This window comes from Wolffia australiana, chromosome 2 (assembly GCF_029677425.1).
Source record: "Wolffia australiana isolate 7733 chromosome 2, ASM2967742v1".
Lineage (NCBI taxonomy): Eukaryota > Viridiplantae > Streptophyta > Magnoliopsida > Alismatales > Araceae > Wolffia > Wolffia australiana.
The window spans coordinates 25,446,316-25,468,750 of NC_135836.1; the positions used below are offsets into that span (position 1 = coordinate 25,446,316).

The 22,435-nt window shown below is 40.5% G+C and overlaps 1 protein-coding gene and 1 non-coding gene across 3 annotated transcripts; one reads left to right on the forward strand and one right to left on the reverse strand.

Annotated features, from left to right (window-relative positions):
* Positions 1-1,970: 1,970 nt before the first annotated feature.
* LOC144700245 (Beta-glucosidase, GBA2 type family protein) lies at positions 1,971-9,874 on the forward strand. Of its 2 annotated transcripts, none has more exons than XM_078571708.1 (18): positions 1,971-2,446; positions 2,834-2,944; positions 3,085-3,141; positions 3,264-3,340; positions 3,409-3,508; positions 4,081-4,154; positions 4,595-4,695; positions 4,768-4,871; positions 5,523-5,576; positions 5,655-5,710; positions 5,805-5,843; positions 6,034-6,175; positions 6,946-7,130; positions 7,221-7,288; positions 7,592-7,664; positions 7,731-7,801; positions 8,298-8,716; positions 8,802-9,874. In XM_078571708.1, the coding sequence occupies exons 1-18, from the start codon at positions 2,366-2,368 to the stop codon at positions 9,687-9,689; spliced, it is 2,700 nt and encodes an 899-aa protein (XP_078427834.1). In that variant the 5' UTR covers positions 1,971-2,365; the 3' UTR covers positions 9,690-9,874. The 2 variants fall into 2 exon arrangements, with proteins under 2 accessions (XP_078427834.1, XP_078427836.1); XM_078571710.1 differs by having other exon boundaries at positions 1,976-2,446; positions 7,740-7,801.
* A 20-nt stretch (positions 9,875-9,894) lies between these two features.
* Positions 9,895-9,967, reverse strand: TRNAF-GAA (transfer RNA phenylalanine (anticodon GAA)). Its single transcript has one exon. It is a non-coding gene; the product is annotated as a tRNA-Phe (tRNA).
* Between the last annotated feature and the right edge of the window lie 12,468 nt (positions 9,968-22,435).

The following is a 22,435-nucleotide window of genomic DNA, read 5'->3' on the forward strand; positions in this document are numbered from 1 at the left end:
CTTAGTCTATCTATTGTAGGCCAAGTAATATCACTTAGAAACTTTTAGATTTTTCATTAATAAATCTCTGAATGTAATAATTAAAACATTAAAATGATGTATGCCCCGTTTAGTATATATATATATATATATGTGGTGTCTATAACATATGCTATTATATTACTTACTTTTGAAGTAATAATCGATAACTTTAGTGAGAAACTGGGGCAAATTAAACAATCAGTTTACAAGTTGAATGTGTATGGGTGACCACTTAAAGATAAATAGAAATTGTAAAAATTAGAGTAACAATGTTTTTATAACCAATATTTGAAAGTTCACTGATTTGATTGCTAAAACTTATGATATGCGTGATGTGAAATAGTATTTTAAGTGGTGGCCTTTAAATAATTTAAAATTGTACCAACAAAAAAAATATTATAGGTGAATAAAATTGCAGTCATGACATGGAGGAAAAAAGATATACGATGTTGGGATAGGAGGTAAGATGCTTCGCGACAAATCAAAAATTAATTATTATTCAAAAATAATGAATATGACAAGCATAAATTCTAGCTAAAAATGTGTCTTAATATATTCGGATCCAGATAACATGACACATAGTTGAATTAATACAAAATCGTATTTATTTTTTTTCTAAATTAAATTCATCATATCATATAAATGTATATAAACAAAGGTGCTTCAATTATAAACAAGCAAACCACGTGCCTAATTGAATGTGGAATTAATTTACTGAAGCTAATGCAATAATATGTATGTACTGTTTTGTAATTATATAATCAGAAAATTTAATATAACTCACTGTTTAATAATTCTCTCTTTGCTCAGAATAAATAAAATGATTATGATTTATAAAAAACATTGATCCCTGTGATAATTTTAAATGAATAGGAAAAATGTATATAAAATGTATATAACAGCTTGAGTTTGACCAAAAACTTGAACTAAGTCAGAGAGACAACAGTATGACAAAGTTCTCGTAATTTATAGGTAAACGACAGTTTATGTAACTCCAAACAGCGGTACATGAATGAGTTTCAATTACACATAGATACAACTCCTGATTGAAATTTATTTATTATGGAATGCATTGAGCGAGTTGGCCTTACATGCCCAATGGACCAGCTGGCCCATTTATATTTATATCTAGGATTCTTCAATAGGTTATTCTCAAGATACATATAAGGCAATTTATCAGCTAGAGATAGTTCATCCTTGTATTTGGGGAGGGAGGGAAGAGATAGAAATCCTGATGAATGATGGCCATAGTTTATAATTTGGTTTATCCATAAATGAGACCATATCTATCTAAACTATATCAGATGACCCTAGGAGGGTTTCAAGAAGGGTGGCGACGATGATGACGATCTGTCTAAATGACAATGATGTCTTTTTGTCCTAAAGAGAGATAATTCATGGAAATATATGAAAATATATGACAATGACGACTGATTTATTGTTATCTCAACTAAATACATGTATTATTTGGCCATGCAGATTAAGGTTGAAAATAGAGAGAAATATATAAATAAGGGAGAGAGATGGCAGGAGTCAACGAATCCAAACCGTCTATTCTGATGACGTTGGGGGCATGACGTGGCAGGCTGAAAATCAAACCATCTTTCTCATAACTTAGTTAAAATATTATATTTTCAAATCCCGGGTGCTGACCAAGAATTGACGCAGACAAGATCAAGCGCACCATTTGAGACCACGACGAGAGTTTGCCACGTGGCGCCACGAGGAAGTCCGTGCGGTATTACGAGCCGTCGGATTCTTATCCGACGGACGAGACAAATGAAAAGTTGGTCGTTGGGCTTGTGGAGAACGGGCCTTATCGGTTCTTTTTAAGTGTGCGTAGATCTGGACACCGACCGTACGTTCGTCGGCTAAATAAAATATATGATTCGAAGCGGACGTCGTTCATACACTTCGCTACGTACCAAATGATAGCCGCTGTCTAAAGGCCCAGAACGGCGGCAAATTTCAGGCCTCTCCCCCCTGGCCGGCGCAGCAGACAAAATCCATCGTCTTTGGCAAGATTTCACGGAAAGAGAGCGAAAGATTAGAGAAATCCACGGAGTTTCCGTAAGATTTCGTATCGGATTGGTGGTAAAAGTTCATCTTCGGCCTAGTTTTGGCACGCGTTCGCGGTCAATCGGGCGAATTCGAAGTGGTTTGGTTAGTTGCATTGGCCGTGAAACAAGATTTTGAAGATTTACGTAGGTTGATGCTCAAATTGTTCCTCGGAGGGATATTTATTGAAGACTCAAGGATGATCAAACGCAGTCGGCGGTTCGATGTTTTGAGAAGTTTGGGAAGTTTCCGCCTCTAACTGAGGCGAAGAGGAAAGAGAGCAAGGATGGTGAATGGACAGCTCTTTCATTTTAGAAAGCATTCGTGGCCGGCTGATGATTATGTCAGTCGGTCGACGTTACAATTGGTGAGTATGAAGTGGCTTTGTGATTTTTAGTTTCCGTGGATGCAATCGTAGAACTATGACTCTTACCATCGAACACATAAATTAATTGTGTTAGGATGGCAGCAACACAGAGCATGTAATGGATAATCAAATTTTCTCATTCCCGTCGATGATCTTCTTCTCTTTTTTAAAATTACGATCGTGATTCACTTGCATACAATTTCGCCGGTGCTACTTTGCAAGCGCACTTCCTGGTTCGTAGCAATTTAGTTATCCTTTGTTATACGTTTAATGCGAAGTTTAGGAATTTTTTCAACCCACATTGAATGAAAAAGAATATTGTTTATGCAAGTTTTGCTCTCGTGTTTGGTAATTTCCCTCATGTGATTGAACTACGCTTTTATACAGTTGGACTTCGATGGTGGTGCCCCTCCAGAGCAGGCGTGGAGAAGGCGATTGAACAGCCATGCTAATTTGCTAAAAGAATTCAGCGTAACGTTTATGGAGGCAATTAGAATGGTGCGATGTTTACGCCTTTCAGTTTTCAATGTTGAATTTTATGGGAGAAGAATTCTAAATTGAAGAAAAATCCCGAATTAATGCATCTATATTCTGTTGTTATCTTTTATGCCGCTTATATTTATATTATTGTGACGTAGATCCGTCTTGGAGTACGTTTATGGTCTTATGTTCGGGAAGAAGCTTCTCATGGACGGGTAAGTTTTGTTAAACAACAAAATAACGTATAAGTTACTCATCAATAAGTCTCAATTATGGCATTTTTTGAATAGCTTTTGTTTTCATCGCATCTCATTTATTTATGTATTTTATTCTGCAGAAAGCACCCATCGATCCCTTCACTCGTGAAAAATGTAGACCTTCTGCATCTCTTGGGGTTCCTCTGGGAGGGATGGGGTTAGTAATACTGGTTTGTCCAAGTTTTTGCTTCAGTGACGTTATATTATTTATTTTCCTTTTCACAGAAGTGGAAGCATATCCAGAGGATTCCGTGGTGAATTCAAACATTGGCAGATCATTCCAAACTCCTGTGAGCCGTCAGCTATCATGACAAATCAGTTCTCAGTAACTATCTGCTCTCTTGCTCAATGCTTTAACTTTTTAATTTCCGTGTGTCTCATTTCTCCATAAAATTTCGGTTTAAATGTTATTTTATTTGTTCCACCTTTTCAAGATAAACAGCCCTTTTAAGAGAATTGAGCACTGCTGTCTGGTCCGCGTAACTATTATTCTGAGGCTTCAAGAAATAAATAAAAAACTCTCAGGAATCTCAGTAAAGAGTGAGATGGGATTGCCTATAGCATGACAGGGTCGGGTGCATGATCCCAGATAGTTAACTCAGGGATCTACGTGGCTTTTTTTCAATAATGATGCAGAATATGTGATGCCATGTGAGTTTTGACATAATGGACTGAGATCTGACACTATGCTCTACTCAAATTTATTATAAATGAAAATTTTCAAGATGAGTACTTGTATTCACTTTTCCATAAGATTATGCGAGTTTTTTTTCAATTAATTTTGAATACTGCATAAATTTGAGCGTAGACGAACATTAACATTATCAGAAACTTGTGTTCACGGCTACCAGGCGACTTCTTTCTTTCTTAATCTTCTTATCTCGTGTGCTTGGACAGATATTTATAAACCGGGAGGGGGGACAAAAGAAATACTCTTCAGTATTAGCTCCTGGTCAACATGAAGGATTAGGGTATGGTATTTTTACCATTTCAATTTTGATTCGCGCCTTTGGTATTTTATTTTTCTTCGGAGAACTATTTTTTAAGAGGAGTGTATTTCAACTTTAATAAAGAAATATTACATCCTCACTTCACTTTTATTGATTTTTTTGTTAGAATTAGAAATGAGCTGTATCTCTTGTACAGTTATATTTTTTTAATCAAGGAAGCACTAGAGTTGTGAATGGCGCAGAACTTGACGGGGAAAGTTTGTTGACAAAGAGGGGGAAGATATCAGTGAAATCTACTATTTATCTTCTCTTATTGGACGGAGAAATTTAAAAAATATAACTTATATAAGAATTCATAACCGCATATTTTTATGAACTCACTTATTTTATCCATTTCCATTGCATAACTAATTTAGGAAACCTATGTGCTGCTCAACCATAACCGTTTATGTTGGCCTCAGGAAAACTCAAGAAGATGACTTTTCTTCATGGGACTGGAACCTCGGTGGGCAGCATTCGACATACCACGCTTTGTTCCCAAGGGCGTGGACAGTATATGATGGTACTTTATACATTCAGTTCATGTTTTAAGATTGAAAGATGATTCAGTTTAGGCTTCTGATTTTGGTTCCAGGTGAGCCAGACCCCGAACTCAAAATATCATGCCGGCAAATATCTCCTTTCATTCCTCATGATTATAGAGAGAGCAGTCTTCCTGCAGCTGTTTTTGTTTACACTGTAAGAATTGCGGCTTTATCCATATTATTTTTTACTTAATTCTTCGCGTGCTATTTTAATTAATTGAGCTTATAGTAGCTAGAGTGGAAGAGCTAGGTTGGTGGTAAAGAATTTCTTGGAAAAAAATGATGCTTTCCCTCGTCCGATATTTCCTCGAATCTTATCTCAACTGCGACATTAAAGTCCTCGTATGATGATAATTCTAATGTTTTTGCCTCTGGGTGATCACATTTCACATTAAAACATGTACCCGTAATATGGATACAACGTTATGATATCATAATATGCTGAAAGGTAAAATTGGTGAAATTCAAATTTTCAGAAGAATTTTTCTTGGATGCAACAAAGATGTATGCTTCCAGTTTACCGAGAGCTAATTAATGTTATATTTTGTATTTTATCTTCTCCTATTAGTAATGTTAATTTTATTCTCAATTCAACCGTAGTAGTTTGCTGACGAATTTTATAAAACTTGATTACAAATACATGAACCTCTCCGTCTTTAAGTGTTGAACACTTGTATGGGAAAATGTGAAAGCATTTTATCAAATTAAAGTGAAATTTTAATCTTCATGAGACTTTTTTAGCATGTTCTTACCTTGATTCTATGGGAACTTTGAACTCCATGCTTTTGCTTCTTATCGACTGTAGTTGGTGAATACTGGAAAAGAACGGGCGAAGGTCAGCTTGCTTTTCACTTGGGCTGTAAGTTCTCGCAGAGCCTCTACAATTTCGGTTGAATGCTTTGATAATTAATATCAATTTATTATATTTTTGTTCCAGAACTCAATTGGAGGAGCTTCTCACTTATCCGGGAAACATACGAACGAACCATTCAGGTGAACTGAGTCATGCCTTCATTTTCTTAATAATTTATTTCTTATACATATATTATCAATACTTATTTCCCGTAATCCTTCTTTCTTATTTCAGGGAAGCAGACGGAGTTTCTGGTGTTCTCCTACATCACAGGCTAGTCTCTTTACTTGCCACGGATATTCAGTGCTGATTTAATTTTAATTTGATTAGATCTTTAGACACACGATAGTGTTTTTTGTGCCCTTCCACTTTTAGTTTATAATTTTTTTATTTTCTCAAGGGAAAATGTTTAAATATCAGATTTATGAAATTTTCTATTTCGTCCGGCGTGAAAATGCTGCAGGACAGCGCAAGACAATCCACCAGTCACTTTCGCCATTGCTGCATGTGAAACGCAAAATGTCAGTGTCTCCGTGTTGCCTTCCTTTGGACTTTCTAAAGGAAGCTACGTGACGGCCAGAGACATGTGGGCCACCATGTTGCAGGTAATTCATCTCTCTCTCTCTCTCTATCTAACTCCATCTCTATCTCTGTATATCTCCCTCTTCTTTTATACCTCTTTCTTTGTCTCCCTATGACTTCACTCTCTTCTCTCTGTATCTTCCTTCTCTATATCTCCTATCTCATCTTCTCTCTTTCTTCTCTGTCACCCTCTCTATACCTCTGTCTCTCTTCCCAGCTCTCTCTCTTCACCTCCCTCCCCCTCTCTTGCTTTCTCCCTCTCTCTCTCCTGTCTCTTGCCCTCTCCCTCAATCCCTCTATCTCTCCCTCTCATCTTCACTCCTGTCTCTTGCTCTCTCTCGCAAACCCTCTATCTCTCCCTCTCATCTTCAATTCTTTTCTTTTTATGTCTCACATCTTCTCTCCTCTTATCTCTCTCTCCTATCTCATCTTATTTATCTCTCCTTGTTTATCCTCTTTTCTCTACTCTAGCTGCTTCTCTCTCTCTCCCCGTCTCTGTCTCTCTCTCCTCTCTCTATCTCCGTATGTCTCTGTCCTCGCTCTCTATGTATGTATGTATCTCTCCTTTCTATCTATGTCTATATGTATCTCTCCTCTCTCTCTATCTCTCTCGGTCGTTCTTTTCCTCTCTCTCTCTCTCTCTCTGTCTCCCCCAAGACATATAAGGGTACTCCAGGAATCATCTCCCCTGAAGAATATTTTTATAGCAGATACATGTTAATCGAAGCCACTAGCTCTGTTTTTAGAGGCCTGACATTCCATCCTCGAACTTCCTCTTCCTTTTCTCTTCCAGAAAGGTCATTTCGATCAAGAAAACTTCTCTGCCGGGCCCACCATGCCATCCTCCCCCGGCGAGACGCTCTGCGCTGCTGTTTCAGCCTCTGCATGGGTAGAACCTCATGGAAAATGCACCGTTGCATTTTCCCTTGCTTGGGCTTCCCCTAAAGTGAAGTTCAAGAAAGGCTGCGTCTACAATAGGCACGTTTCTCTAATCACTTCTGCTATTATTCTTAAATATTATTTCTTTTTCTTTCTTTTCATCTCTATTACTTATTTCTGATCTTGAAGGAGGTACACAAAATTCTACGGAACCTCGGAGAACTCGGCTTCTACACTTGCTCACGATGCGCTAATGAGTAAGCACCTCTGATGGATCGGAACCAAAAAATGGTACCCCTTTTGTGTGAATTCTCCAGCGAAGAATTAACCACATTTTGGGCCCTATCTATTCCATTTCTCGAGCCCCCAAATGAAACCTCCCAGTTTCCTTTGGACTCCATATCTTTTTTGACTCTATATAATGATGGGGGCACCTGATATCTACGAGGCTAAACCCACCCTGTTTACAGCATGCCTTTCTATTACGCCTATAATCTCTCTTCCAGTTATAGAATCCGAGACTGATCCTTCTTGTTTCCTGAAAAAAAAAAACATCTCAGATTACAAATGGTGGGAAGAAGAGATTGAGAAGTGGCAAAACCCCGTCCTCAAGGACGACAGGCTCCCCGACTGGTATTTACCAAATCCTAGTAATAATAATAATAGTCCAATTTCTCGTCCTGCATTGAAACATTTCAGTAATCGCAGGTACAAGTTCACGTTGTTCAACGAGCTCTACTTTCTCGTGGCTGGAGGCACTCTCTGGACAGGTGGGTATAGTGCAAGGACGCAGACTTCGGACGATTGACGGGACGAAGAATCGTCCGCCCATCCCCGAACGAGACGATTGCTTCGTCCATGGACGAAATAACTGTCCCGTCTGGGGCCTTGGACGGGGGACGGGGCGGTTATTTCCTCCAGTGGGAGTATAGTACGCGCAAGACAGGTCCAGCTGCCCGACGCACGTGCTGTGCCACGTGTCAATTTCTGAGTGGTATAATGCTGACGCACGCCCTTTTTCGTCCCGTAACGTTGGACGGGACGTGAATTTCTTGAACGGGACGGTTTCGGACAGGACGGGATGTGGACAAAAAATGGGACGGGACTATTTAGACTAAACTCTAAAAATTGGGACGTAGGAAGGGACAAACTTCATCCCGTCCCGTCCATCGTCCGGGACATGGACGATGGACGATGGGTAATCAAATGAAATCGTGCGTTGGATTTTCCTTGGTTTTAACCCGGACAAAAACAATTTAATCGCAGACGGGGAGTCGCCGGAGAAGAAGTCAAACGCAGGGACGAAGCCGCGGAAGTCAAAGGGGGTGGTGGACCAGGGGGGTACGTGGAGCTTCGAGAAGGAGGACGTGGGGCGGTTCCTGTACCTGGAGGGGGTGGAGTACGTCATGTGGTGCACCTACGACGTGCACTTCTACGCGTCGTTCGCGCTGCTGGCGCTGTTCCCCAAGATCGAGCTCGGCATCCAGCGCGACTTCGCGCGCGCGGTGCTGTGCGAGGACCGCCGCAAGGTCAAGTTCCTGGCCGACGGCGCCGCCGGCATCCGCAAAGTCAGCGGCGCAGTCCCGCACGACCTCGGCCTGCACGACCCCTGGCACGAGATGAACGCCTACAACATCCACGACACCAGCCGCTGGAAGGACCTCAACCCCAAGTTCGTGCTGCAGGTACGTCCAACCCTGCGGTTATGCCTGTAGACCGATCCACCCAGGGGGAGTTTATTTATAAAATGTAGTGTTTATTGTGGGGCAGGTCTACCGTGACGTGGCGGCCACGGGGGACGAGGCCTTCGCGCGGCAGGTCTGGCCCGCGGTCCGCGCCGCCATGGACTATATGGACCGCTTCGACCGCGACGGCGACGGCCTCATCGAGAACGACGGCTTCCCCGACCAGACCTACGACGCATGGACCGCCAAGGGGGTCAGCGCCTACTCCGGCGGGCTCTGGCTTGCGGCGCTGCAGGCCGCGGCTGGCCTGGCGCGGCGGCTCGGCCACGCCGAGCCGGCGGACCGCTGGTCCGCCTCCCTCCGCCGCGCGGTCCCCGCCTTCGAGGCCAAGCTCTGGAACGGCTCCTACTTCAGCTACGACGCCGGCAGCCGGTCCATCCAGGCCGACCAGCTCGCCGGGCAGTGGTACACCGCCGCCGCCGGGCTCCCCCCTCTCTTCGACGAGGCCAAGATACACAGCGCTCTGCACAAGGTCTTCGAGTTCAACGTCATGAAGGTCAACGGCGGCCGGATGGGGGCCGTCAACGGGATGACGCCGGCCGGGAAGGTTGACGAGACCTGCATGCAGTCCCGCGAGATCTGGACCGGAGTGACGTACGCGGTGGCGGCTGGGATGATCCACGCAGGGATGACGCGCCAGGGGTTCGCGACCGCGGAGGGCGTGTTCACGGCCGGGTGGTCCGAGGACGGGTTCGGGTACTGGTTCCAGACGCCAGAGGCGTGGACGGTTGACGGGCACTACCGGTCGTTGGTTTATATGAGGCCGCTGGCGATATGGGCCATGCAGTGGGCGCTGTCCCCTGGCCGAGCCGCCGGGTCCGGGTCCGCCGCGCCGGTGGCTGCGCCCCCCGCGCCACCCCCGGCTCGGAGGAGCAAGTGCTTTGACCGGTCGGTTTTCCGCTGCGACTGCTGATGGGCTGTTGCTTAACCTTCGCCTTGTCTGATTTTGGGGGGCTAAAATTTTCTTCCCGAGCTTATAGCTAATTATTTCTCAAATTGTTTCTGATTATTTAATAGCGGCCTAGCCTCCCCCGGGAGATGGTGCAATAAGGAAAAAGGTGTTTCTGATTTAATAATATCTGTTTTTGTAATTTAAAATTGAGCAGTGTAGCAAAAAATGCGGTGAGCGTGGATCGAACACGCGACCTTCAGATCTTCAGTCTGACGCTCTCCCAACTGAGCTATCCCCGCTAATGATTATTTTCTTTTAATTGTATATCTCGACTTTACATGCACCCTCTCCATGCACGGGCATGCGGAGAGCAGAAACCATCTTTCCTACATTCTACTAAGGCACGATAACCTAAATTATATAATTTAGTATAAATTCTTTTGATTCGCGGCGAATTCTTCAACTTTCATCAAAGTTTCATCTTTTCAAACATATAAAAACGCTTCCTACAGACTACGCAGCCAAAACTTTAAAAGATAACCTATACAAAAACTCGATCGTCGCCCACCCTTTCCATGCACGGGCACGCAAAGAGCAGAAACCATCTTTCCTACATTCTACTAAGGCACGATAACCTAAACTAACAATTTAGCGTATATTCTTTTGATTCGCGGGGAATTTTCAACTTTCATCAAAGTTTCATCTTTTCAAACATATAAAACCCTTCCTACAGACTACGCAGAAAATACTTTAAAAGATAACCTAAACTAAAACTCGACCGTCGCACACCCTCTCCATGCACGGGCATGCAAAGAGCAGAAACCATCTTTCCTATATTCTACTAAGGCACGACACCGCCACCCACACCACCACCCGCGCCGCTACCCACGCCGCTACCGGCGCCGCCGACGCCGCCGCTACCGACGCCGCCGCTACCAACGCCGCCAGGCCAGCCGCTGGCTCCGCCGAAGCCGCCGAGTCCGCCGATTCCACCGATCCCGGCGGCGCCACCAAACCCACCGAGCCCAGAGTACCCGCCGATACCGCCAAAAGAGAGAAAGGTCTTCTCTTCGCTCACGCCGGGGACGTCCCTCGCAGCTGCACAGACCACCGCCAGAGAGAAAACCAGAGCCGCAGCCCACTTCTTCATCATCTCTCCCTCTTCTCTTTCTCCTTCTCAAGCTTTGGGAGACGCTCGTAATCGCGTATTTAAACTCGCCGAAGAGATCGCTGTTAATGAGGGCGATCGCTCCCCATCCGCCCACGTCGTTTCAGGCTTTCAGCCCCATTAAGAAGTTCAGCGCTTCGAGAAGGTACAGCTCTGAGCGCTGCATGCGATGGGCAGGCCCTCTCCTAAACTGTTGATCTGAAAGCCCTCTCCTAAACTGTTGATCTGAAAGCTGCGTCAAAGCTCGGGGATTATTCATGATTTTGTGTGTTTTTGGTAAGATTTATAAGGTTCGATTCATCGTTTTATCGAGCTGTAGTTCGACGACGATGCGGTTTATTAAATGCGGTGGACTGCGTACCTGATCTTGACCGGACAGTGCCGGGTATTCAGATCGAGCTGCATGCATTTCTATTCCGCTGTCATCATGCCCGTCTTCCAGATAGCCCTTTGGCTGTCTCCAGAAAGAACGACAGACTAGTTGATAAATGAAGGGTACTTCTTTGTTCATTTCTTTCTAGAGTTGGCCAGAGGCTAGGTGGTTTAGAGAATCGATGTCCTGACATTGAATTTAGAATGTTTAGAATGATAAGTTGGGTACATCTTCAAACTATGAATTATTGTCTTTTAGACTGGTAAAGTATGAATTAAAGTTATGGAGATAGCATGCTCATGTTTATGGAAACTGGTTGATTTTGGACTGAAATGTTGATGAACAACATTTGCTGCATGCAACCATACGCATTTTAGGGTTTCTTTTAACACCATTATTTTCATATTAGCGTAGTTTTGGAGTGAAGTCACATTTCAGACATTATTTGGCTAATAACATTTATAATGCGTTTTATATAGGAATTTGATTATTTTATATTTTTCAAATTTCAATTTAAATAAAAAATTCTGCTAAAAAATAAAAAGTATGGCTGTGGCGCCCAGCGGCTGAGCCACCTAGGTGCAGCTGCCTCGCGCCAGCCAGCAACAAGCAAGTCCCAGTGCACAAGCAGGTGAAGGCAGCACCAGGACAACCTAGCAATGGCCGTAGGGCCCATAGAAGGTGGAAGTAACTAGGGGTGGTGCACGTAAGAAGAGATTATAATTTGTTTTGCATTTAGAAAGCAATCAAAGCTTTCAATACTTCATATATGGGGTATATGTCTAGTTGGTTCTTTTAAATTTGTAGGCAGACCGGGCCAAGCAAACAAGGAGATAGATCGTGGTCCAACGAGCCCGACCTTTAGAAATCAAATAGAAAATAATGAGTGGCTGCATGCCAAACTGGCTTGAACCCTGCATCCTAACTTGCCATTTTTTCAGTGACTATGTAATCTTTGTAAAATTGGATGCATTGGTTAAATCATGAAAAATAAGTATTCCATGAGTACAGGATGGTTTAATGACTTTGAGATTGTTTTGAAGCCGTTGACGCGCTCGGCCTCTAGAAGTATCCATGTGCTCACGTTGCTCTTGGATCTCCACTTCTTTTTCAACTCTCCTTAAATCTTGAAGATCTTCTCACCATGAAGACACTCTCTGTAGTTGAGTGGAAAAGAGATCAGAGAGGAGAAATGGGAATTTCTCAATTCTGGCTGGCCTGGGTGCTTAAAATGGGTGCCCTTTCTCAATTTATATTTCACTTAAGTTTATCTCAAAAACCCCTAAACTCCAAATATATATTTATTTGTATTTTTTTGGGCTTTTATTTTATTTAATATGAATTATAGAATATTTTATATGCTTTATTTTATCTTGTGCCACTATGTGCTGCCGTTCGATTTGTCGAACGACGACAAATCATAGCTATCGGTGATGATTGACGTCAGCCAATCATTTAGCTGAGCAATCATGGCTTCGCGAGTCGCGAAGCCATGATTGCATTTATGACTAACACCAATTTTTGGACTTTTCTAACATAAGGGCCACATGGACAAATTAAAAAGAGGTCCTTTTGCAATAAATGCGCGTGTGGTCCGAGGCACAAAATGACAAAATATAACTTCTCTTCTCCTTTTTTCTATTTTTTCTTTTGAAATAGGGACGGGCGACGTGACCGCAGCACACATTGCCACGTGTACATGTGGCCCACGCAAGTACACGTGGTGTACAGTTGTCAAAGTCTGAGTGAAGAAAAGGAAGAAAAGCGCTGCCATGTTGATAAACCTATTACATGTCATGTATTTATACATATTTTAAGGGCATTTTGGGATAAATTCATGTGTATTTAACTCTATTTCATGAAATATTGCATGTCATGCACTAAATAGAACAAATTATGAAAATGATGCATTTTAATATCAATTTTATGCACATTATACAACTTAAATACTTTTTAGTTGAAATATACATTTACTACATATTAAATTGTCTCGTGTTCTATTTAGTATGTTTTCTATGTAATCGCAGGAGAAAAATATGAATTTAATTTTCAGAAAAGATAGAGAAGTATTATATATAAAAATTTTAAAAATTGCTTTTTATGGGCTATTTGGTATCTTAAGCACAGGGCCTCCAGCTAGCAGCCAAGGCCAGCGAGCGCACGATGTTAAAGCCGGCCCAGCCGCCGGCGAGGCCCATCCACAAGGAAACAAGGAAGCCCAACCCGCGCGAACAGCAGGCCCATAAAAGTCGGGCACACACGGAGAGCTCGCGCAGGTCCACAGTTGGTCGCAAAGAGAGAGGTTAGTAAGTTATTTGAATTAGATAGATAGAATGCATCGTCATTTATATACAGCCCCATGCCTCTTAAGGTCAATCGCATTGGGCCAGGCTTATCAATAAAAAACCGGATTGCAGCCCGACGGCCCGATCCTGAAGAAAACAAGAGAAAATCCATATCGGGCTTCGAGCTGATCAGGCCCGAAGCCCGTATTATTTCGGGCTTCTTTTAAAGCGACAGATATGATCTCGGCCGTCCAATCTTTCTAAAAAAATATTGGACGATAGAGATTGATCTCTCCAAATTTAAAGACTTTCTTTCCTTGGTGTAGGCTGATTCGGCCACGGGGCCCAACAGCGAACGAATCAGAAGAGGTACTTGTGACGGGGCAGCTGATAAGGCAAGCTGACGAGGCGTTGACGTGGCGAGGACCTGGGTGCATCGTAAGAGCGGGTTCACGGCTGCGATTAAATCGCAGCCGTTGAACCTTTTTAAAGGGACGATCGAAAGGCCAGGGGCATTCCCGTCCAATCTGGCCCTTGGCCGTCGACTCCGCCTGCCGGAGCGGTTCTCGGCCGGCGAGGGGGGACCGTTGGGCGATCCAACGGCCCGGGAAGACTCCCCAAGCAGCCCCTATCCATCAGACGGCCAAGGGAAGCCCTCGCAAGCCGATAAGAGGGGCTGAGGAGCCCCAATTCGATCATCTTTCAACCTTAAGCCCTTTGCGGTGGCGGAGATCCCTTCCGCCTTTGGAAGCAGGGTGCGGCGTCGTGACAGCGCAGGCGGCTGTGGCCAGCGGGGGAGGAGCCAAGGAAGCTTTGAAGAAGCTTGGATTCGCACCCGGACGGAGGAGAAGACCGAGAGAGACCTTAAACCGAAGCTCGGCGGCAGCGATCGGCGCCACCCATCTCGTCTTCAAATCAGGGCGATTCAGGTCAATTTGAGTGTTCCCTCGGCTAATTCACATGTTTTCATATCAAACTGGACAATTAAATCCTCAGTCAACAGAATCCGTGATCATAATTTAGTTAAATTCTGACTCGCAGGCTCGTTCTGGTTTTTCATCGAACACCTAATGTGTTCGATGAACGATACTCGATTTTCCTAAGTTTACGCCATTAAACCTTATAAAACAAATATATATATATATCGCTTTCTCTTGAGCATTCTGTCGAACACCTCAAGGGAGTTCGACACAATCTGCTCTCTTATCTCATCTTTACTACTATTGGTATTCTATCGGACATTCTGTCGAACACCTCTCGGGTGTTCGACAGAAACACCCCTCTAAAATTGATATCCCCTTATAAAACATACATAAAACTTACTAATACGTAAATACTAAGCATATTCCTCTAGCGTCGAACATTTAGTCGAACATCTTTGGGGTGTTCGACTAAATCGACTTACTAATATTGGAATCGATGATATAAACTATATATAAGAGTATAAACCATATAAATAAACATATAAACTAAGTTTAAATAGTATTCTACCCCTTCAGCCCTTCCGAATATCCATCTATACTTACCTAAATTCTTAGTTGTCAAATTATAGTTAGATACCTATCTATATAATTCTTCTTACTTCTATCTTCTTATTACTAAGTAATCTTATTAAGTACTCTATATTTCTTTACTAATTACATTACCTCTATTCTTAAATATAATACTTAAAACCTTAATTCTTTCCTACTCTTAGTAGCTATAAAATATATATCCCTATATCTAATTTTCCCATTTAGTAGCCATAAGTACATAGCCATATATCTAATACTTTCCCTTTATACCTATCTTATTATAATATTATCTTCTCTAAGTATACTTCTTCTTCTCTTATTCTTCTTACTACCCTATTAAACTATATACTTATTAATTACTTAACACTTCTTATTATCTTTAGTATTATTATTACAATTTAATAAAGATAACTCAACTATCGAATTTAAACCTAAAGGCCAGTCCCTGTGGAGACAACCTTGCTCACGCTATACACGAGTAAGTTTCTATATTTTTATAAATTTATTTGATTGAAGTCAAATTAATAACAACGACACTTAAAATTAATTACACAATTTGCCTCCATCACATGTCAGCTGAGAAGAATATTAATATATTATATATTTAAATAATCTATTTAATCTTCTCTTTTGTCTTTTCTTCCTACGGGTACAAGCGGCGACTCCAAAGAAATGTGCGCATGGGAAACGAGAAGACACAGAATTTCAAGTGATTTGACAGTTCAACTGAAACAGAAAATAAGGAAATGCGAGAGACGATGATATGGAAAGAGAAATAATCAAGGTCTAGGATTCCTCTAACTTCAAATGGCCATATCTTTTGATCTACAACTCCGATTGAGCTGAAATTTTCATCATTGCTTTGTCTTCCCCTCCTCTTTCCATCCATAAACTCTGATTTATAAACATAGGTCTGGATCACTGTGAATTTGATATTGAGCTTGGTTCCTACTTTGTGTGGGCTGATTGAAAGATAATAAATTTCGAGATCCATCAAGTGTGTTCTTGGTGTTTTAGGTGTGTAGGGAGAAGCATTGGAGAGAAGGGGGAGCTTACCGGCACTCGTAAATTCTCGTGATCTTGGAGGGACATAAGGATTTAAGGCAAGCGTCTTCGCCTTACATTGCTCTTAGGGATTACTATCCAGTTTTTACTATCATATCACCTCCTTACATTCCTCTTATCTTGTCTCAATCCATTCCATCACACCGTTATACATTTAATCACTCTCATATCGTTCGCATTCTCTATCTCATGTGCATATTGTTACGCAAAATTCTACATTCACGTACTTTTTTCTTTACTAAGTTGAATTAAAATATAACTATTACATCCTTTTACTCGATAGCTCACACATTCTATTCTCGTCTTCATCTCTTCTCACGTTGATCATCACTATAATAAGAAATTAGTTCCTTAATCATCATTCCCTGTGGAGATGATCTGTACATATCACTAACTAAATACTCTTAAGTACCGTCAAATATATTTTTATTGAATAATCTCAATTACCCAGGACAAATTAAAATCCATAAATTTGAGATTATCTATAATTCAATGCTCATGTCGACTATTCATCAAATAGGAATATTTTGAATACATTTCAAAGACTAGTGATTACTATATGATGATCTCATAAGTTATATTTTATGGATGCTTTAACTGTCAGATCTACTTCTAACCCTTCTCTTTTATTTGAATTTTTAGTTGTCTGATTGGTTGGGGGTGGTGAGGCAACATGTATGGCTAACTCATTTGTGGATGCTTCCTGATGAGGATGAGGCTTATGTCCCTACAAGTACACCAAATAAAAAAGGGGTCAACTGCTGGGACCTAATTGCTGTTGTGGATACATTGTTATACTATCTAACAGTCTACAGATAAACCCATCCGTCTCCACCCCTTAATGGTTGTCCCTACAGGCTGGCCAAGGGAGGATGACCACAAGAGGTCGCATTTTAATCCAACGACCCCTAGGAGAGCAGTTGGATTCGGGTCCGTGCGATCTGGGGTCAAGAGAGATCTTTTTGAACCCTTAAAATGCATGTCTGGTTTTGAAATTTATCATCTTAGTCACAGGAAAGATAAGAACGACAAATGCCCTTTCTAAGGTAGTTCAGTGCGTTCTAGGTCATGGAAACTTCATAGGAGCTTGGGAGCTTCAAGACGGCACAAGAGGAAGTGGGGTGAGACATGGATCTGTGTCAACACAAAGGAGGAAAGACAAGTAAGCTTGCTAGACTCTCTAGACTCAATCTGGTTGCACAATACTAGTTAATCCTCTTACATTACATAGATCTAGTACAAATTCTGCTTCAAATCATTTTTCAAATATAGTTTTGTAGAGCGGGCTCTTCCAGGATATTCAACTAACACTTATCATGTATCTGATTTTTTCTTCAATTTTATCTCATTTTCTTATGATGTTATGTTAAAACGCTGAAAAATATGTATTTAATATATAAATCAACTATTTTTTATTCTAATAAGTAATCTACCTCCTTAACCATCAATTAATGTATACAACTAACTCGTAATCCCTCCCATTATTATCTCTCTAAGCCTAATTTTTAAAATCCTCATGGAATATAGATTAATTATCAATTTTTTCCAAATATATATACACAACTCATATCATATATATAATCTTCATTCAATCCATTAATCCATAAATAATGAATTAATATCAATTTCCCATTTATAGTACTCTTATTCAATTTCTTCTCCATACTCTAGTATCTTATCGAAAAATACCATTATTCGTTATCTCCTTTTTCACCACAATATCAACTTAAATATCCATAAAATTCATTATCTCCTTAATTATTATCCTATCCTTAAAATATTATATTACATAAAACATAGCTATCAAATTAAATAAACAAATATTCATATTAATAATATATCCTATTAAGCATATTATCATTATTAATGTCGCTTACAACATAGATATTATGCTTACATTTTTATATAAATCTAAATATAATTCTTCCACAACTGATAAATGAAAGTTAAGGTGTTAGTTTCATTTTTTTGGTAAGTTTAAGTTGCCTATATCAAATAATGTTGGTAAATATAGAAACTCAATCAAATATGTATACTAGAAACTCAACTTTTTGGCTTGTATAATCTCAAACAAGACTAGACATGAAATCTCTTAGCAATGGTTATGTGTCAGTGAACATTGTGAGACACTTGGCCCAAGTCAAAGCGGAATGACATGTTTCTATTCTTGTAACATAGTTATACTGAATAATATATAAAATTGCTATTTCATGTAACTCCATAAATATTCTTGATTTTTTGTTAATAGCATGATATTATCACACTTAGTCAACTATGAAATGATGACATGTCTATAAAATAATGAGTGTTGATTGGTGTTGTGATATTAAGTGGACTAGTCTTAGTTTGTATTTTAAGCAGGATAACATGCATATTTAGTACTTTAAAATGATCATATTTACGTGTTTATTTGGACTAGATTACTCATATTTGCATGTAATTAAGCTTAAAATGATTAAATCTATTTTTAGAATAATTTTATGTATTTTATGCATTTTTTGGATATTTTGTTAACAATAGATTCTAAAATAATATAAATTTTGAGACAGAATATGATTTTTTTGGAATTTTTTGACATTAAATTTGGAAAGTATGATTTTTCTATGTCAGAATATTTATTTATATGTATCTCTGGATTTTATTTTACTTAATATGATTTTTGAAAATATTTTTAGCATTTTATTTTGCGCCGCCACATGTCGTCATTTGATTTGTCGAATGACAACGAATTAGAACTAGAGAGAATGATTGGGTACGCCATTTGACTACGCCATTATGGCATTGCAAAAAACGATGCCATAATGGCATTTAACTGACAAATTTGACTTTATCTAGGCGGGGATAATGTGGATAAATAAAAAAAAGGCCTCCTTTTTTGCAATAAATGTACCTAGAAAGCAAAAAGACAAAAAAACACTTTTCCTTGAAAACCAATAAAGGTCGTCGGGTGACATGGCGCCATGGCATGGCGCCACGTGTACACGTGGCGCGTGCAATGTGGTTTTTTAATGCGATCGTCGCTGTGACACGATACCATGTCAGTTGCGAGAAGAATAAGAGAGATATTGAAATAATAGTATTATTATCTTTTGTCTTTTTTCTTTCCATAGGTACATGTGACACCTTCGAAAAGTGTACGCGCGGAAAATGAGGAGACGCCAAATTTCATGCGACTTGACAGTTTAACCGAAAATTGAAAACAAGGAAGCGCTAGAGAGGATGATGAGGAGATAAAAAATCAAGGTCTAGGATTCCTTTAACTTCAAACAGCCATATCTTTTGATCTACAACTTCGATTGAGATGAAATTTTCAGTATTGCTTCGGCTTCCCCTCCTCTTTCCATACTTTCTGATCTATAAATAGACTCCTGGATCATTCTGAAAATCATCTTGAACTTACTTTCTATTCGTGTGGGATGATTGAAAGATAGTGAGTTTTGAGATCCATCAAGTGTGTTCTTGCTGTCTTAGGTGTGTGGGAAGAAGCATTGGAGAAGAGGGGGAGCTTACTGGCACTCACAAATTGTGGTGATCTTGGCGGAACGTAAGGATCTAAGGTAAGTGTCCTCACCTTACTTTGTTTCTCTCCCGACATCATCATTATCATAATTATGGTTTGATATCATCTTTTCATTTATCATTTCACTTACTTACATTCCCATTATCTCGTCTCTATCTTTACCATCATACCGTTCACACATTCAATTACTATCGTATCCGTAACACCCTCTATCTTATTCTTGTAACACTCCGCATAATTCTACTTTTATTTCCTTGATATCACCATCTCATCTATTCTATTCTCATATTTATCTCTTTTTTACCTATAATCACTATAGTAAGAAAATTAAATCCTTAATCATTGTTTTGTGTGGAGACGATCCGTACACATCATTAGCTAAATATTCTTAAATAAGTATGGTTAAATATATTTTTATTGAACACTATCAATTACCAACGACGAATTAAAACCCCTAAAATTGAGATTATCAAAGCTTCTAAGGTGGAATATTATAAATGTTGAATTCAATAAATATAAAATATTTCTACATAAACCTAATTAATTATTAATAAGCTCTATTATGAATTAATTGAATTTTAGTCCAATACGAATATGATTACAGTACATATTTAAGGCAACAGTTTTTATTGGACATTAAAGAAATTTACCTGAAATGAAAATTATTGCTTAAAGTGTCATAAACTAATTCTTCTCAACTTAAAATGGAGAAAATTCACACTTGGGATAGCATCAGTCCGGTCCAATGCTGTTTGGGCACTGCAGGGCACGTTGGGGAGCGGCTTTGAACTACTCGGCGGCAATCCCGAATGACATTTGTCTTGCTCATTAGGGGAACGTTAAATGGGGCAATTGGCACATTTGGTAAAAATATATTTTTAATAACAATATTTATCCCAAACAAATTTGGCATGTTGATGTGGAAATTACGGTTTGTGATTTCGAATGCTCAAGTTATTCTCATTGATGTCCATTTAAGTTGATTCAGGTTAGTTTGCAGCTTTCGCTACCGTTACAATTTAGATTTGGTTTCCTTATATCTCTTGTACTAACTTCATATATAAACTGCATTTTGCTGGTGTTTATGGAGCATATCCTTTTTCCTTTACCTCGTGGCTCAGTAACTGAGAATTTCCCCAAAATCTATGCCAGAGTCTGAGTTATTTTGTTTTCCTTCAATAAAACCTACAACATTTGCTTTTAGGCTTTCGAACATCCGCGTTTCCCATATTTTAGCATTTAGGTATCAGACGATGGGACAGAGCGTGTTATTGCTTTCCTGGCAATGCGTTGGTTTTTTTGGGTACACCAGTATCTAAGCTATTAACAATGGCCATTTACTGTTGTAACGTCGAATGTCCGGCTTGATAACATTAAAAAATTCACTCCGGTTAGAGACGCACTTATGAAAAAAATTTATCTGCATGGGCTCTAAAGCATATGTCAAACTAATTGAGATGGATTTTACACGAGTTTTGCAGATGCGCCATAGCTTTGGAACAAAATTTGTTACTCGTTATTACTGGTATAATCACGCCGGGGATGAACTTGGCGAACTTGGCATGACCTCCCCATGATTACCCACAATCTTTTAAATCGTAAATTAGTCAAACGAGATGATATCGCTTGCTACAACGGCTACATGCAGTACAACCGAAAGTTTGAACTAGAAGCAAAACTTAGGCATTGGCATCATCCCCCCCATGATTACCCACAATCTTTTAAATCGTGTATTAGTGAAACGAGATGATATCGCTTGCTACTACGGCTACAAGCGGTACAACCGAAAGTTTTAACTAGAAGCAAAACTTCGGCATTGGCTCGACCTACCCACCCCATCCATGCAAGCCACAGATACTATCTTTTCTTGTCAGTCGCCACCAGCGCCACCAGCGCCACCACCACTGCTATTGACGCCACCACCACCGCCACCGAGGCGACCACTGTCTTTGTACGATAAAATACCATCAACGCCGCGCATTCATTGCCACATCGAGCAAAATAAATGCAGCGTTCTTTGCTTGATCTTGCGCTTTATCTGCCGCTTCTTTTGAAAAATTACTCATACCCGCTGCCCACTTCCACATCTCTCAACGATAATATTTCATACCCGTGTGTGGAATCGCAACGGCCAATTTGTAGTCGCCATAGAGAGCGTCGTTAATGAGCTTGATGATCTACGGTTAACAAGTCTTTCTTAAAGGAAGATAACCGTCTTCTTAAAGTCGATACAAGTCAAAAGAGATGATAGTACAAGCAGAACAACAGACAATTCGAACCACAAGCAAAACTACAATTCGAACCACAAACACAAGTCAAAAGAGATGATAGTACAAGCAACTGAATGAGGAGAGAGAGAAAAGAACGTGAGGGAGAGGGGAAAAGTCAAAGAAAGAGCCTGATGAGGAGCGAGAAGAAAAGACAAAAGATAGAGAGAAAAGGGAAGGGAGAGAAGAAGAGAGTGGCTAGCACCGTCGCCAGCGATTCCGGTATCACCATCGCCGCTATCACCGGTGCTACCCACAGAACCGCTATCGCCGCTAGATTACCCGCACCGGCTAACCATCCCCACATCTCTCCTTCTGAATTGCTCTGGACTTGTAAGGAAGTCACGATCAAGCGGTGCTTACTGATAATTGATAAAACGGTTGATTTATAGTCGCGAGAGATGGTGCCGTTAATGAGGTCCGCACCTCGTTATATGCGTACGTCATTTCACTTCAAGAAAGAAGCACAGCGAGTGCAGCATGCGTCAAAGGTCGGAAATTCTTCATGATTATGTGTGTTCTTATCAAGAGTTTGTTACCCCAGGCGTTAAATTCATCATTGTATAAAGCTAAGC

Coding starts and splice junctions, on each gene's coding strand:
- LOC144700245 (XM_078571708.1), top strand. CDS start 2,366: ATGGTGAATGGACAGCTCTTTCATTTTAGAAAGCATTCGTGGCCGGCT. Junction 5,577..5,654: donor GCTTGCTTTTCACTTGGGCT/GTAAGTTCTCGC, acceptor TTTTTGTTCCAG/AACTCAATTGGAGGAGCTTC. Junction 7,131..7,220: donor AAAGGCTGCGTCTACAATAG/GCACGTTTCTCT, acceptor CTGATCTTGAAG/GAGGTACACAAAATTCTACG.